The 16,127-nt window shown below is 29.4% G+C and overlaps 2 protein-coding genes and 1 pseudogene across 2 annotated transcripts; all 3 read left to right on the top strand.

The window, feature by feature from the left end:
• Positions 1-3,730: 3,730 nt before the first annotated feature.
• LOC149881062 (uncharacterized) lies at positions 3,731-6,006 on the top strand. Its single transcript, XM_090069556.1, has one exon. It carries the CDS (start codon positions 3,786-3,788, stop codon positions 5,856-5,858), a length of 2,073 nt encoding a protein of 690 aa, XP_089925682.1. The 5' UTR covers positions 3,731-3,785; the 3' UTR covers positions 5,859-6,006.
• A 164-nt stretch (positions 6,007-6,170) lies between these two features.
• Positions 6,171-9,556, top strand: LOC145188950 (uncharacterized). Its single transcript, XM_090069567.1, has 8 exons — positions 6,171-6,447; positions 6,545-6,662; positions 6,861-6,938; positions 7,052-7,153; positions 7,679-7,791; positions 8,083-8,336; positions 8,783-8,942; positions 9,077-9,556. Exons 1-7 carry the CDS (start codon positions 6,216-6,218, stop codon positions 8,873-8,875), a joined length of 990 nt encoding a protein of 329 aa, XP_089925693.1. The 5' UTR covers positions 6,171-6,215; the 3' UTR covers positions 8,876-8,942; positions 9,077-9,556.
• Positions 9,557-11,327: 1,771 nt separating this feature from the next.
• Positions 11,328-13,215, top strand: LOC149881063 (uncharacterized; annotated as a pseudogene).
• The last annotated feature ends 2,912 nt before the right edge of the window (positions 13,216-16,127 follow it).

Raw genomic sequence — 16,127 nt, forward strand, 5'->3', positions numbered from 1 at the left:
AATTCTCTCACCACTTCTCCATAGTAAGCTTGGCTTAATGCGGAACTTTGAGAAAGCAAAAAGAATAAAACTTTGGGAAAGAGTAATTCTGTAGGATTTCAGTACCTGTTAAAAAATTTTCAAAAGCCAGCGCACAAAAACTGAAGCAGGGAATCTTTGTTGGGCCGCAAATTCGTGAAGTATTGCATTATACAAACTTCATAAATTCTCTAAATGTTAAAGAAAAAGTTGCTTGGCAGACTGTTACATGGATTTGTCAGAACCTCTTGGGCAATCACAAATCTTCCACCTCTAAAGCTGGCTTCAGAATTCGCTCTACGCCTTTCAGAAAATGGGATGCCGCATGTCTTTAAAATTGCATTTTTTACATTCGCATCCTGACTTATTTTTTACATTCGCATCTTGACTTATTAAAACCTAATGTCAAATATTCATGGTTTATAAGCTAAACAACAATTAGACAAACTTTTGTACGATTCTGTTTCCTGTAAATCTCTCAACAATCCATAAAAGCTATGAAATCACTACAATGCTTGTATCTCAACAACGAGACTTGCTAAAAGAAAACTATCAACATATTTGGAATAAGAATAAAAAACTGATTTAGAAAAATGTGTTTTAGTTTATGATGAGATGAAAAAGGTTCTTTTTTTGTTTACCAGTGTTATTTAAAAGTTATTTGAAATATTTCCTTAATATTTGCCTTAATAAAAAGAATATTTTTAAGTCATGCATAGCAGCCGAGAGAAATTTCGGGCCCCGGGGAAGTTTTCTTAAGGGGCCCTCATTTTGATCAATTTTATACCCAGGACCAAAAGAAGAGTGCTCTGGGCATTGAAAATTAAAAATAAAAGTTAATTAAATCTTTTAAAAGTCAAAACTAATTAAATCTTTCGAAAATAATTTAAAAAAATTTGTTTGTACACACACGGGGCCCCGGGAATCTTCCCCGTCCACCCCCCCTCTCTCGGCGGCCATGAAGGCATGCAAAAGGTTTTCAATAAAAGAACTAACTATTTAAATTTTATTTGCCTTAAATGTTGAAATACAAGCAAACAATTTTTCAAACTACTTTTTGTTTCTATTTCTATTTAAATAGAAGAAATATAACAATATTATTAATTTTATGGGACCAATCCGCTAACTGTACAGTATTCAAAAATTCTGAAGAATAGCAGACTTCTTGATTTGTTGAATGAGCTTTTGTCGGTAAAGATTTCCAAATAGGACTGATTGATAATAATAAAACAAAACCCCACAGTTTCGATGAGGCGCACTTAATTAAAATGCAATTTTTCGGACCGCACCGTTTAATTGACGGACTGCGATTGATATAATTCGCTGAGCGAATTAAAACATTTAATTTTTTTCGGAAATTTCAAAAGAAAAATTCGCTAGTAGTTCGTAAATTAATTTACGGATTATGATTTGTAAAATATTTAACGATCGGACTGTTATAACTCGCAAATTAAGTCGGATTGATTTTTTTTGTGGATTTTACGAACCAAATGGCCGGTGCCTATAATTGCCAAAAAATAATATAGCTATACATCCAAAATTAGAGAAATAGTGTCTTATTGTTTAAGATTGGGGAATAAATGTGCGGCCTTTTTTTGGCTAAAACTCTGTCTAACACTAAACCTAACCTTGTTATTTTTTTGGTATCTTACAACTTTTATTATACTCATGTTTTTATGTGTTGGTAAAATTAAACTTTAAAAATTTAGGGTGTTAAAATAGTTTTGATAAATCGCCGGGAAAGCGTAATAGTATCGAAAATTAACTGGTCAAAAAAATTAATTAATATCGAAAAATAACTGACCGAAACCCATTTTAATGATTAAGATTGAAAATGTGATTTTCAGATTAATATCGAAAAGTTTTTATATCGAAATTCACAAATGTGGAACAATATCGAAAACAATAAAAACGGAATAAGATCGAAAACTCATTTTAATGATTAACATCGAAAATGCGATTTTCTGAATAATGTCGAAAACAATAAATACGGAATAAGATCGAAAACTCATTTTAATGATTAACATCGAAAATAAGATTTGCTGATCACGCTCTTTTTTTTTTTTTTATTATAAAAAACTAGAACAAAGGGGGAAATCTTAAAAAACTTCTAATACTAAGTTACTTTTCAATAAGAAACTTATCTAAGAGTTCGATGAATATTTCCTAACTTTTCACCTAAATATCGCATCAACTTTTCACCTAAATATCGCATCAACTTTACACGAAGTTAGCATATCTACAATGGAGTCCCTTTTCGATATTGTTCCTTTTTTTACAATTTCGATCTAATTCCGTTTTTTAAATTTTCGATACTATTCCTTTTTTCACTATTTCGATATTATTCCGGTAAGTCTCTTTTCGATATTATTCTCTTTTGAGCTATTTCGAGATTATTCTGCTGTTCGGATTTTCGATACTACCCAGCCAACCAAAACATATGGGTACCGTATGGGATTTGTCCGGTAATCTGGTATGGGATACATAGGGGCTTTTTTCGCGGGATCTGTCTGGGACCCGTATGGGAAATAAATAAAAAATTGATATTGAGGCAGATTTGAAAAAGTAATATTTAAAATTAAAATGATTTGGCGCTTACCGCTCTGCAATATGTGTTATTTCTTATTTCTTTTGTTGTATTTTGTTTAAAGTTATCATATTCATAAATTGCTTATGGAATTGTTCATGATTGCATTAATTCTTTTCTTTTACATTTGCAAATAATTTTCTGCAAAAAATGTTTACGGTTTATGTATCGTAAATGTGAATAAATATGTATAAAAGAAAATTGAAAATAATGATATCAATTATATATTATATTTAATATCAAATATAATATTATATATTATATTTAAGTTTTTGTTTTGTTTTGCTGGAAGACTTCCAGCAAAACAAAACAAAAACTCAAAAAAAGGATAAAGTAAAACAATTGTTAATAATAATATTAAATTGCATTGAGGCTAAACAACTTCCAGGCTGGAAGTTGTTAAGTCTTAATGATGGCCTTGAGAAGATTAAGTACTAAATATTTTCTGTTGATTTATAAAAAAAGGTTTTTTTGTTATACATCAAACGTTTTTTTAATAAAAATGATGTTGTATAGAAAAATTGGAATATAAAACAAAGTGTTACACGATATGTAGATTATATTACAATTTTTTTTTGCAATAATATGCAAATGTAAGTATAACTAAATAAAAACTTCAGTCATTAAAAATACTTTTTTATTTTTTACTTATATTTGAATATCATTTTCATCATACATTAAATTGTTTGTTATGGAATTTTTAACATTTAGTGAAATTTATTGATCAGACAATAAAAGTATTATAACTCTTTTAAATTTTCATTATTATGTTTGAACAATTTTATAAGATTAATATAAAAAAAGGATTCGCGTTTCATAATTTATTATGAAACAAAAATATCTTTTCCACATATTTATATAATGGAAATATATTTTTTTAAATCTACACAGTTTCAGATTTCAATAATGTAAAAAGTACCACCCACCCTTGCTTTATGTATAAATAAACAATTTTACCTTTTCAAAAATTGCAATCTTGGTAAAAAAAAGAAATTTAAAAAAAAAAATGCTTTAAGTGATTTCCTATAACTTATAAAATTTATTATTCACATATAGTGCTACAATAAAAAAATAAAAAATTTTGAAAGTTTGATTTACCCTTCTGTGTAATTAACTATAATTTTTATCATTTAGAAATTTAAATTCAAAGTATAATATTTTTATAGCTTATTTATTTGGAATGAGTTATTTTTATTCAAAACGTACAAAAAACCGAAAGATAGCTGTTGCGGTTTCAAAAATATTGAGTAGTGCATGTGTGAATATACCTAACTTGGATGTATCAACCTCACATTTTTCTCAAGCAAATAATGATAATTTACCAATAAATATGGTAAAAATGTCAAGTTCAAAAGATCCAATTAATTTGCCAATATTTGATAATAATGACCCCAATAGTCAGCTTGATGATTTATATAATACTGAAGAATATAATGACTTTCCAGAATGGGCAACTCAAATTTATGATGACAGTGATGAGGAGAATAATGACTTCACTAAAGAACTCAATGAAAGTGAGACTTTGAAAGATAAGTTAGTTTCTTGGGCAGTAAAATTTAACATTTCCCAGACAGCATGTAGCAATTTGCTTGGGTTTTTAAACCAGCTACATCCTGATTTGCCAAAAGATGCAAGATCTTTGCTTAGTACTCGAAGAAGTGTAAACATTCGAAATGTTGCTGGTGGGGAATATTTTTATTTTAGCCTACAGTATTGGCTGTCTATTTTTACCGAAAGGTATCCTCTCAATAATGATATAAATCAATTAGATTTGCATATTAATATAGATGGTGTGCCAATTTTCAAAAGCTCAACAAATAGTTTGTGGCCTATACTTTGCTTGGTTAAAAATACTGGATGGTGTCCATTTCCGATTGCCGTTTATTTTAGTAAAAGCAAACCAACTTCCCTTGATGATTATATGGAAGATTTAGTTTCGGAAATGACTATGCTAGAGAAGACAGGGTTTGAAAAAAATAAAAAATATTACTCTATCAAATTAAAAGCAGTTATTTGTGATGCACCAGCGCGAGCTTTTATAAAGTGCATTAAACCTCACAACAGTTATAATTCCTGTGAAAGGTGTGTACAAACTGGAGAATGGCTTGGGAAAGTTGTTATGCCTAATCTATTTGCTGTTTTGCGAACTGATAGTGATTTCCGAAATAAAAAAGACCCTGCTCATCATTGTTCCTCGTTCATATCTCCTGTATTACATTTAAATATAGGCTTGGTTAGTGGATTTCCTCTAGATTATATGCATTTGGTCTGTTTAGGAGTTGTACGAAGAATTATAAATCAATGGATACACAGCTTGTCTGTTCGTAGATTATCAAGGGCAGCAATAGATTTGATATCTGATAAACTTGTTGCAATTAAATATTATACTCCTCGAGAGTTTGCACGAAAGCCTAGATCACTCTCTGAATATAAACATTGGAAGGCTACAGAACCTAGGGAATTTCTATTATATTCTGGTGTTGTTGTTTTAAAAGGCATTTTGCCTAAAGAGTTGTATATTAATTTTCTGTGTCTGTCAGTAGCTATTAGAATACTTATTAGCCCATCCTTATGTAACATCTATGTAGATTATTCTGAACAACTGTTAAAGTACTTTGTGTCAAATTTTTGCATGTTATATGGAAATGACCAGTGTGTATATAACGTCCATTCACTGATACACTTGTCAGATGATGTTCGGAGGTTCGGAGTGCTAGACAATGTTTCTTCGTTTCCTTTTGAAAGTTATTTAGGAAGACTTAAGAAGTTAATCCGTAGTCCACAGTCCCCTGTTACACAAATTGTATGTAGATTGTCAGAGGGCCACTTACAATACTCTGAAAAAAATGATGCTGATTTCACTGCTAAATTTAAAAAAAAACATTTCGATGGTCCAGTTCCATTGCCGTTACGCCACCTCTCACAATTTAAACAATATTTTGGTTCTCAGTTTATAGTTTGTAATGAAAATGGAAACAACTGCTTTGCAATAGACAACAAAGTTTGTTTAGTTAAAAATATTCTTGCTGGAAATGATTTAAACGACTCCGATGCTGTTGTTGTTTGTGTAGAGTTTGATCGTCAGGAGCCGTTTTTTACAGATCCACTTGACTCATCTTTACTGTCAATTTTCTATGTTGAAAAACTTTCATACCTTGTAAAAGTTTATTCATTGAGAAAATTAAGAACGAAATATTTTCTGCTGCCGCATAAAAATGGTTTTGTTGTAATCCCTCAAATGCACTTCCACTAAAGCTGATTTTTGTCCGAAAAAACTTGGTTTTAAATTACAAATGTCTCATTTATTAATGTAAACAGTTACTATAAATAGTATTTAATAATAGTGTTGTATTATTACATTTTCAATGGCATATTTTATTTTTATGTTTTTGTGAATATTGTACTTTTCTTTTTCTATTTTCAAGTTATCTACGTGTTATTTTACAAATAATTCAAACTATTAAAAAAATATAAAGTATTTATTAATAAAAAGCTAACTTTTAAAAACTACTATTATTTCTATTTAATAAAAAAATTCATAATTACTATAATTAAAAGTTTTAAAACATTTCTTATGTTATAACTTATAAAAATCTTATTTAGTTAAAATATGTTTGCAATTGTTGCTTTTGAAAACACTTGCGAAACAGACTATGTTCCGTTGAAATGGCTTGAGGAAGTGGATGCTAGTAATGTCCAGTTAATGATATCAAATCACACATCAGTTAAGTGCTATTGGCCACCATTTAAGAATCCCAATACAATTTCTAAAGCTAAAAATAACAGCCATGATGCAGAGATAAATTGGCCAATTTACATGGCAAGGGTGCTGGGATTAGCTGGTAAATTTATTTTGCATATAGTTTATTTTCTACATTTATTGTACATTTGTATATGACCTTTTTTTTTACCAGTTTTTATTTTGAAACCAATTTTTAGACAGTTTAAACAATGCTCGTCAAAAAGCCAAAATGGCAGAAGACACATCCAGTTTAGAAAATGCATTTGAGGAGATGGAAGAAAGTTCTGGAACTGTCAAGAAAAACAAAAAAAGGCGGTAGGCATTTAATGACTTTTTTGTTTATCTATAATTATGAAAACTTTTTATTTTAAATAACCACAATAATTTTACTTAAAAAATTTATTTTATTTTTTTAAAATTGTCTTTTATTGTGTTGAAGTTAATAATATTAAAAAACGCTACATTTTTTTTTTAAAAAAGTCTTTTGTTTTTGTCATTTTTATATTGATGAAGAGTAACAAAGATTAGTTACGAGAAAGAAACAGAAAATGAGGAATCTGAAAATGATCAATTGTTTAATGTAGAACCAAAGTAATTTTTTTTTACAAAATTGCTCTATATGTTATTTGTTATATGGAAGCTTATTTCATATTTGTTACCTGTAGGAACTAACATTATTAAAGATTATTTTTGTATTTTAAAAGAAAGAGGTTGTTGGTAAATTCTGCTCTTCTCATTCAAAAGCCACAGCAACCCTGCAAACTCCCATCAAACAGCAAATCCAGAGTTGGCGATCAGTTGTTACAGTGGTTTCATTATTTGTGTACACACCAGGATTTATTTATATATAATTTAATATAATGTTCTTAAAAAATGGCATAGTAATTCATTTACAAGTTGTAAAAATTTGAATTGAACTTTTCATCAATTAATTTTCATTAAAAATATTAGGAAAAACAGCATACAGCAAGTATGGAGTCATGCGTGCTACATTGTAAATTAAACTTAAAGTATTCAATCTTCAAAATGATTACTGTATTTTTAGTAGCTTGCGTTAAAAAAAATTATCAAGTGTTTTTAGAAAAAATAAAATAGTGATATGGGGCCATCCATAAAAAATGTCATCAAAAAGGGGAGGGAGAGGGTCAATATTAAAAGGACCTCATGTCACTTGTGAGAAAAGGACGTCACTTCAATGATTTTTTAAAATTTTTTTTGGAGGAGGGGGTCAGAAATCGACTTAAAAATGGTGGTATCCTTTATAATTGACCCCTATACTAATAACTAGAAAAAATATATGTATAATTAGCTTTTATTACCATTTTGATTAGTGATGAACATTCTAATGACTTCAACATATGGAATAGTGAACAATTTTCACCTCCTATTGCTTCAACTGCTGCAAGGGCAACATCATTGTCAATGTTAAGTTCTACTACTGCAGGTAATTCCCTATAGTAACTACTTAGTTAAATAGTATTCCAATATTAGTATTCCAATCTAATACTTGTATATCAGTATTTGTCATGTATTTATAGTTTTTTTGTTTTAAGTTGAGCAATTTCTTGAATGGGCTATATACAAAATTTTTTTTAACTTAAAAAAAAAAAAAGGTTTGCTTTTGAGTGCTACATTTTTAAACCTCAAGGTAATGGTTAAAGATTAGTAAAAGTTCTAATCTTTAACCGTGTTATTGCATGGTTTGTAGTAAGATTGTAATAATTTTTTTATTTAGGCTCCAGTTTATGTCAAACTGCTAACCTGCAATCAGTATTTAATTTAATAACAACTTTGGTTAGCAATGTCGAGGAGATTAAAAAAACTCTAAAGGTGCATACATCATTATTGCATTCTATTAAGCAAAAAATGCTAGTTAGTGAAGAATTAACATTTGATTTGCCTGAAGATATAAAGTTGCCACTGACATCTACAGCAGAAGTTGAAACATTAGAGGAAAAGTTGTGTTGTGTGGAGAAAAAAAAAATTCTTGTAAGTTTAAAATGATTTTTAAATTCAACATTCAATAATTACAAATAAAAAAACTCAAGTTTAGAAAGAATTAACTGCGTAAAATAGTTTGGGTTTAAGATTGGATGGCATGATATCATTATAAAAGCCATTAGGATGGGTTGAAATCTAATGTTGAAGTATTTATATCATATGAAACAATTCTGCTTCCTGACTGATAAAGATTTTAAACTTATTTTAGCCGCATCACTTACTACAAGATATTAAATTGTTAAATCTTGTTAAATTTTACTTAACTTGTGTCTTAAAATGTGTAAATTTAACGTTAAATCAAAATTTTGCGATTATAGATGTTGCTATGTTTGAGTGAGGGTGACTTGTTTAAAGGAAGTGTGATTAAACGTGACTTTACATGATTAAGAATGACAATTTTTTTTACATGTTTCATTACATGTTATTTCTTTTAGGCAAAACATATATCAGACATTGGAGGCGAGGATCTACGTAATTTCGTCATGAGAGCGATGCCAGTTTTACTTGATGGTCAGCTTGCTCGCTAATTTAATTTGACAGGGCAGAAGGGAAAGAAATCGTTTAAAGCACTATTGCTTTGTCAAGTTTTTTTTAGTAAGTAGTATAAGTTCATGCATTATGCAGCATGTCCCTATAGGGAGATGCTGCATATGATCACTTACTAAAAGATATTAAATTGTTAAAGATTATTTATTACTTTAATACAGTGTTGTTTTATTTGATTATAGATGCTGTGAAACTAAACCCAAATACAAATCAAATCAATAATAAAGATATTGAAACAGAATTATCAAAATGGTTTTCTAACGCAAGAGATCGGGGTCCTGACGGTCGCCGATACACAATTACGAAAACTACAATGAGGGCTCCCAGTTCAGATTGATGGACACAAAAAACAACGTCTTTAAAGAACTGTTTTTGTTTACTCTTTATTTTTTAAGTTTAGAAAAAGTTCACCAAAATCGGAAGTATTTTATGTAAAAATTCCTTTTTTTATAAATTCTTTCAAATATCCAGCTGAATGGCGTAATCAATGATTTTAATATTATTTTTAATTTTTACCTACATCCATTTGTAAATTTTACATGTTAATAATTATTAACATGTAAATCGTTTAACGTTTAAACGATAAAAAGTATAGAGTTTATAATTTTTATTGATTACGTACAGGCGAATTTAAAAATGAATTGTTTATAAATTATGTATTAAAACACGTATTGTATATAAACCGTGTGCGACAAAGTAGAGAAAAAAAAATCGGAAAACTACGGGACCTTCACGGTCAACCCTGTGAAATAACAGATAGCCTATTAGGAATCGTAAGGGCGAAAAAATTGTATGTTTAAAGGATCCCTACGGGCATCCCAGAAGGTAACCGTGTGAAATACCAGAAATGCCTACATGGGAACCATAAGGGCAAAAAAACGGTAAACATATGGGACCCTTATGGGCATCCCACCGGGCAACCCTTATGGTTCCCAGATGGGGCCCTGGGACAACTCCCGCTGGGATCCCTTAGGGATACCCGTATGGGTCCCTTATATACGCCCGTATGGGTCCCTTATGGGACCCATACTTGTTGGTTGGCTGGGTATTCCATTTTTAACAACTTCGATGTATTCTCTTTTTCGATATTATTCCGAAAAGTCCCTTTTCGATATTATTCCTTTTTTCACAATTTCGAGATTATTCTGTTTTTCGGATTTTCGATACAATTCCTTTTTTTACAATTTCGATGTTATTCTCAATTTCGATGTTATTCCGGAAAGTCCCTTTTCGAGATTAATCATTTTGACTGTTTTCGATACTGTTACTGCTAGCCAAATCGTCGCGTTGGTTTGACAAGGTTCTAACTGACATTTTTGCCAAAATTGACTTAATCATTTTATTAGACTATTTAAATCATGATGAACAAAATAAACTGAAATTTAAAAAACAATATAGTGCAAAACAAGTAAACTGCTAAAGTGCCAAAGTTCTATCTGCAACTTTACTTAACTAATATTTAGTTTGACAAGATTTTAACTAACAATAACTGCATAATCTCTTGCTGGTTTTTATTAACTAATTATTATGATAGAGATTTTTATACCCATCAAAAATCATATAAAAAATTGGTCTGAAAATCAACAAAAAGTGTTCTAATTTGACACCGATGCAGAATAAAATACCATTAAAGCTATTATTTGAAAATTAAAAAAAAAATCTTTTTTATAACAAAATACTGGTTTCGATTAGCATAGAAATAACTATTATAATTCAAAATAAAAGGGGATTTATGAGTAAAAATTATCTTTTTATTTTAAAGCAATGATGTTTTTGCATTAATAAATTTACAAACTTACCGCACTCAATGCCACGGTCGTTCAAACTCTGTTAATAGGCGACAGGTTATTGTGCGCAAGCGTAGTTGGATTATGAAAATTTTAGAACTTTCAAAATGGCTACGGATCTTCGTTACAGAATGAATTTTTACTTAACGACCAATTTTTCATTACTTATCGTGTTTTTTAAAATCGTCTACGTTGATAACCAGCTTTTAGGCTTTTAGTAGTGTCTCAGTAACTTAATTTTATTAAGAAGTAAGTAAAATGAAAGGGGAATATTATTTGATGATTGAAGAGAGATTACCTAAAAAAACTTTTTCTTTGATTTGTTTACAAATTTGGAAGTCTTTTTGCATTTTTTTTGAGCGGTAAAACTTAAAATTTTTTCTACTTTTACTTATATGAATCTTTTAACTTTTTATTACTTATAAAAAATCTAAGCACTCAATTTTTTTTCTTGTTCAAAATTTACATCTAACCATTGTCCTAAATTGATAACATATTATTTATATCGTTTGTGAAATAAAAATTGTCCTTATGTAAAAAACTTGACTAAATGTTTTTAATAATTTTAAATAAAATCTTTTACTTTATATGCAGTTTTTTATTGATTTATTAGCTTAATTTACTTCATGAATATAAACACTACATAATGCATGTGGTTAAGTTTGATGGTTATTTACAAGAATTATCCAAAAAGTTTTATTATTTTTAGATGAAAATCCATTACAAAAATTTGAATCTTATTTACAGGGTCTGTGGATATTATGGTTGGGAAAAAAGAGTATCCTATTGGAATAAACCAAAAAAAATAAAATTAAAATATGTATTCCATGTCATGTTGTCTGATTTAGAGAATGTTCACTCATCTAAAATTTTTCAAAACGTTATGATACCATAAAGATGTGATCAAAAGAATGAAATCAACAACACTTCTTTTAAATATGAACTGGAAAACTCATTGTGATGAATGCTATTGTTGTCAGCAGGTAGAAAAACTCAGTAAAAGTTTAAATGTTACTAAATCACTAAAACAAAAATAAAAAGCTTATTGGTCGCCCTGGCATTGGTAAAAAAGTGTGGTCATCTTCCATGATTGCTACCATTAAAAAAAGCATTGTGACAGCACATGACTTGGAAATAGATATTGAAGAACTAAAAAAAGAAATCAATCCTCATTTACAGCTTCACCAGTGTAATTTTTGTGGTAAAATATCAAAACAACCAGCAACTCTAAAAAAATGTGAACACTTATTTTGTTTTTTCTGTCTTGTGGAAAATATAAAGGTTTACCAACTCAATGAAACATTATGTCCAAAATATAAACAGCTTATTTTACCTGAAGATTTGATATCCAGTACTAAAACAAATTCTCTTTTAATTATGTTGACTGTTGCATGTATATGTAAAAAAAAGTTTAATTCAATCAAAGAATATGATTTAGATATAAATCATAAGTGCATCTGCCTTGATAAATCATTAATAATAGCACAATCAGCCCCATCGTTATTATTATCAATAATCTCATCATCATCATCTTCATCATCATCATCATCATTATCATCATCATCATCATCATCATCATCATCATCATCATCATCATCATCATCATCATCATCATCATCATCATCATCATCATCATCATCATTTTCATCATCATTTATTTGACAACAACATTTCTAATTTTAATCAAGGCTTTTAATAAGAATTTATTGTCAATAAACCACTGTATAATCTAATTAGATGTAGTTATATTCTCAATCACTGTCTCTACATTACCAAACTAGGAACCAAGATTGCTGTGGCAAAGGCGTAACTATGACAAGGGAAACACACCCACATAGCCTTGTCAAAACCAATACATGAAAAAAAAAGTTTTTTGTCGCAGTTTGATATTATTTATCTTCTCAATTGACATTAATGTTAGTATATATTTTGATGAATTGGTAATTTGTTTGCTTAAGCAGAGGCTTAAACCAATAGCAGGAGACTCCTTACTCTTCCAGGTTTTTTTGCAATCCGCCTTTCCTTTTGCTTCATATTCATGAACAACTTCTATGTATTGATGCAATGTTTCATCAGCTGTTAGGCAACTTTTCACTGGTCCACTAAATATATATACATTCTTGTATTTTAAAAATGTAATGAAAGTTCTGGTATCATGTCAAACATTAAAAAAAAAAAAAAAAAAGAAAAAGGCAAATCACATAATTCAGTGAAAAATGTTGAAAGTGTTAAAGAAAAAACTAACCACTCTGTTTAGAGCACATTTTAAATATAATTTGACCAAAATTTTAACTCAAGGAAACTTCAAGCTAATTTAAAAAAATTTAATCTTTAAAGTTGATCAGTAAAAAGTTGCCAAACAGCTGAAAACATTGCATCAATATATGTCCTTGATCCTAAAATAGCACAAATGTTTATTGTAATAGCAAACAATAAAGAGACCAAATATGAATACAAAGCAAAAGTAAATAAACCTGTAAGAGTAAGGAGTGAGAAGAGAAGTAATTAAAATTAAAAAAAAAAAACACCTGAAAAACTAAGCAATTCTTGTTATTGGTTTGCCTAAGCAAACGAATAGCAATCAAACTCAATTCAGAAGGTAAAAAGTATCAAAATGTAAAAGAAAAAATATATGTATGTATGTATGTATGTATATCTGTGTGTTTGTATGTTTATTTACAAGAAGAAAAAATTGAGTGCTAAGATCTGATAAAAGTGTTAAATACTATAAAAACTCATCTAAATTTTAAAAAAAAATCATTTAAATTCTACGCTCAGAAAATTAGATGATGTGTTTTTAAAAGTGTAAACAAATCAGCATATTCAAGAATGTTAATTTACTTAGAAAAGCGCAACTTTAAACTTTTTGATATAATCTTTATCTTATTTGAATCATTTTCTTATGCGACTGAGATATACTTATTATGATTTCAGTTTTAGAAAGAGTTTAAAATGTTGATTTATATGGAAACATATAAAAATGATCAGTCAACTAAATAAGAAAATTCGTTGCTACGGACCGTAGCCATTATTAAAAGTTGAATTTTTTAAAGTTACTACTGCGCTTGCGTATAATAACTTGTCGCTTCTGAACGACCGTGATGTAAGTACAATTTGCTGCGCCATTCCCTTACGATAAGTCGATCTAACTATATTTTGCAGTACCAACCCCAAAAAGTAAGTCAACGCTCCTTCATTTTTTCTTTACTTATCTACAACGGTCAGTTGATATATGTGCACTTTGGAACGTTGATCTTACAAAGTAACTTATCTTTACTTATCTACAACGGTCAGTTGATATATGTGCACTTTGGAACGTTGATCTTACAAAGTAACTTATCTTTACTTATCTACAACGGTCAGTTGATATATGTGCACTTTGGAACGTTGATCTTACAAAGTAACTTATTTTAACTTGTTAAATCAAAAATATCCGTATTATTAAAATTTAAACAACTTGTAATAAAACGTTTTTGTAGCAATAATAAAAACCAGGCTGCGTAGTTAAAAGAGAAACAACGAGGAAAACAACTGTAGTGAAAATCCAAATAAAAACTGACGACCACGCTGAAAAACAAATTTTTTCAAAAAGGAACTACGCCTATAGATATTTTTTTCATGTAAAAGGAGAAAAAGTCCGTGTTTACAAAATATTTTATCTAACTACACTGTCAATTTCACAAAAGCTAGTAACAAGATCTACGAGGTAAAATCATGAAAGACAAACTTACACCACACAGTGCACCAAAACGTACACCAACTCAGCTAGGGATTACATAAAATCTTTTCAAACAGTTAAGTCACATTGTCCTGTAAGTACCAATAGAGAATATCTTGAGTCACACCTTAATATTTCAAAAATGTATGATCTTTACAAAGAGAAATGTATAAACGAAAATGTTGAGCCAGTAAAAAAATCGGCGCTACTGCAGTTTCTCCCCCCCCCCCCCCCCCCTCTTTTTTTTTTTTAATAATTGATTCTAATAGAGAATTTTATGCTGATTCAGAAAAATATAAAAACATAGACCTGAAAATCAATGGAAAGTGCTCTAATTCGAAGTCAAAGTTGTAAAAAGTCCTACTAAAAACCCTAATATTCGCCATTTTTTTTCAAGACGCTTTTATTTCTGACGAAAACTAATTACCGTTACATTGCGCAATAAACAGACCTGGTTTCCATCAGCCTCTGCATTATTGTTTTAAAGTATTATAACGAAAGTGTTATAACGAAATGAAATTAATGGAAGATTTCAAATAAAGATTGAACGTAGAATTTGCGAATGCAGACAAACTGATGAATAATTATCATTGTATCGTACGCTGGTTTTTTTTATTAAAAAAAAATGGTTTAAAGGTTACTATTTCTAAATTTTACATGTGATAAAACAACTATGAACTAAGTTTCAAAAGTTCTTCTTTTAGGAAACAAAACTGTTAAATTCTTTTTTAAAATTTATTACAAAAGTACATTACTTGCATTATAGTTTATTCTCTAATAAATCAAAAAACGGCTATTTTCATTGCCACAAAAAATTGCGCTAGATAAACATACTTTTACGACTTTTTTAACGTAAAAACCATGCTATTAATGTATTGCTTTTGTCAGCAAAAAGATCATTAACTTATTATTTTCAAAATGGCGAATATTAGGGTTTTTAGTTGGACTTTTTACAACTTTGACTTCGAATTAGAGCACTTTCCGTTAATTTTCAGGTCTATGTTTTTATATTTTTCTGAATCAGCATAAAATTCTCTATCAGAATCAATCATAAAAAAAAAAAAAAAGGGGGGGGGGGGGGGAGAAACTGCAGAGCGCCAAAAAATCTATTTACTACCATATTTTCTCCACCGAATTCAATCTTGGTTTTCACATTCTCAAAAAGGATAGATGTGACCTTTGTGAGAAGTTTAAAGTTGCTGAAAACACTGATACTATGTCTGAAAAATTAAGAGAAGACTTTGAAAGACATCAAGTTTTGTAAAAAAGAAATGAGAGATATACGTGCTAAAGAAAAAAAAGATAAAAATGTTCCAGTTTTGTTATATTTTTATCTGAGAAAGCTAAGCGTCTATAGTTTGACAGCTTATTTTTCAAAAACCAAAAAAGTATACTGTGCATTATGGACTGAATCAATGGCAGGAAGAAGCGGCAATGATCTTGCCAGTGCCTTTGGCAAAATTTTAAGTGATGTGGCAGAGGAAAACGACGAAAGTGACTTAATTACTTGGTCTAACTCCTGCCTTCCTTAAAATCGGAATAGTGTATTATCAAATGCTGTGTTACATTTTTAAAGAGGCAATCCTAGCATTAACTCAATCACTATGAAATACTCCCTTCAGGTCATTCATGCGTCCAAGAGGCGGATCATGTCCATAGCGAAATTGAAAAACTCATGAGGAAAACTGATTTTTATAGTCCAATTGGATTGGTAAGGATGTTGAAGCA

The sequence above is a fragment of the Hydra viridissima genome, unplaced genomic scaffold, assembly GCF_058129835.1.
Source record: "Hydra viridissima isolate aposymbiotic clone 2 unplaced genomic scaffold, HvirCarnegie_v1 scaffold_12, whole genome shotgun sequence".
In the NCBI taxonomy this organism is placed as follows: Eukaryota; Metazoa; Cnidaria; class Hydrozoa; order Anthoathecata; family Hydridae; genus Hydra; species Hydra viridissima.

What these genes read in the sequence shown, in the direction of transcription:
- LOC145188950 (XM_090069567.1), top strand. Translation starts at nt 6,216, where the DNA reads ATGTTTGCAATTGTTGCTTTTGAAAACACTTGCGAAACAGACTATGTT. An exon ending in GTTAAGTTCTACTACTGCAG is followed by an intron (nt 7,792 to 8,082) that starts GTAATTCCCTAT and finishes TTTTTTATTTAG; the next exon opens with GCTCCAGTTTATGTCAAACT. An exon ending in TGGAGAAAAAAAAAATTCTT is followed by an intron (nt 8,337 to 8,782) that starts GTAAGTTTAAAA and finishes TATTTCTTTTAG; the next exon opens with GCAAAACATATATCAGACAT.
- LOC149881062 (XM_090069556.1), top strand. Translation starts at nt 3,786, where the DNA reads ATGAGTTATTTTTATTCAAAACGTACAAAAAACCGAAAGATAGCTGTT.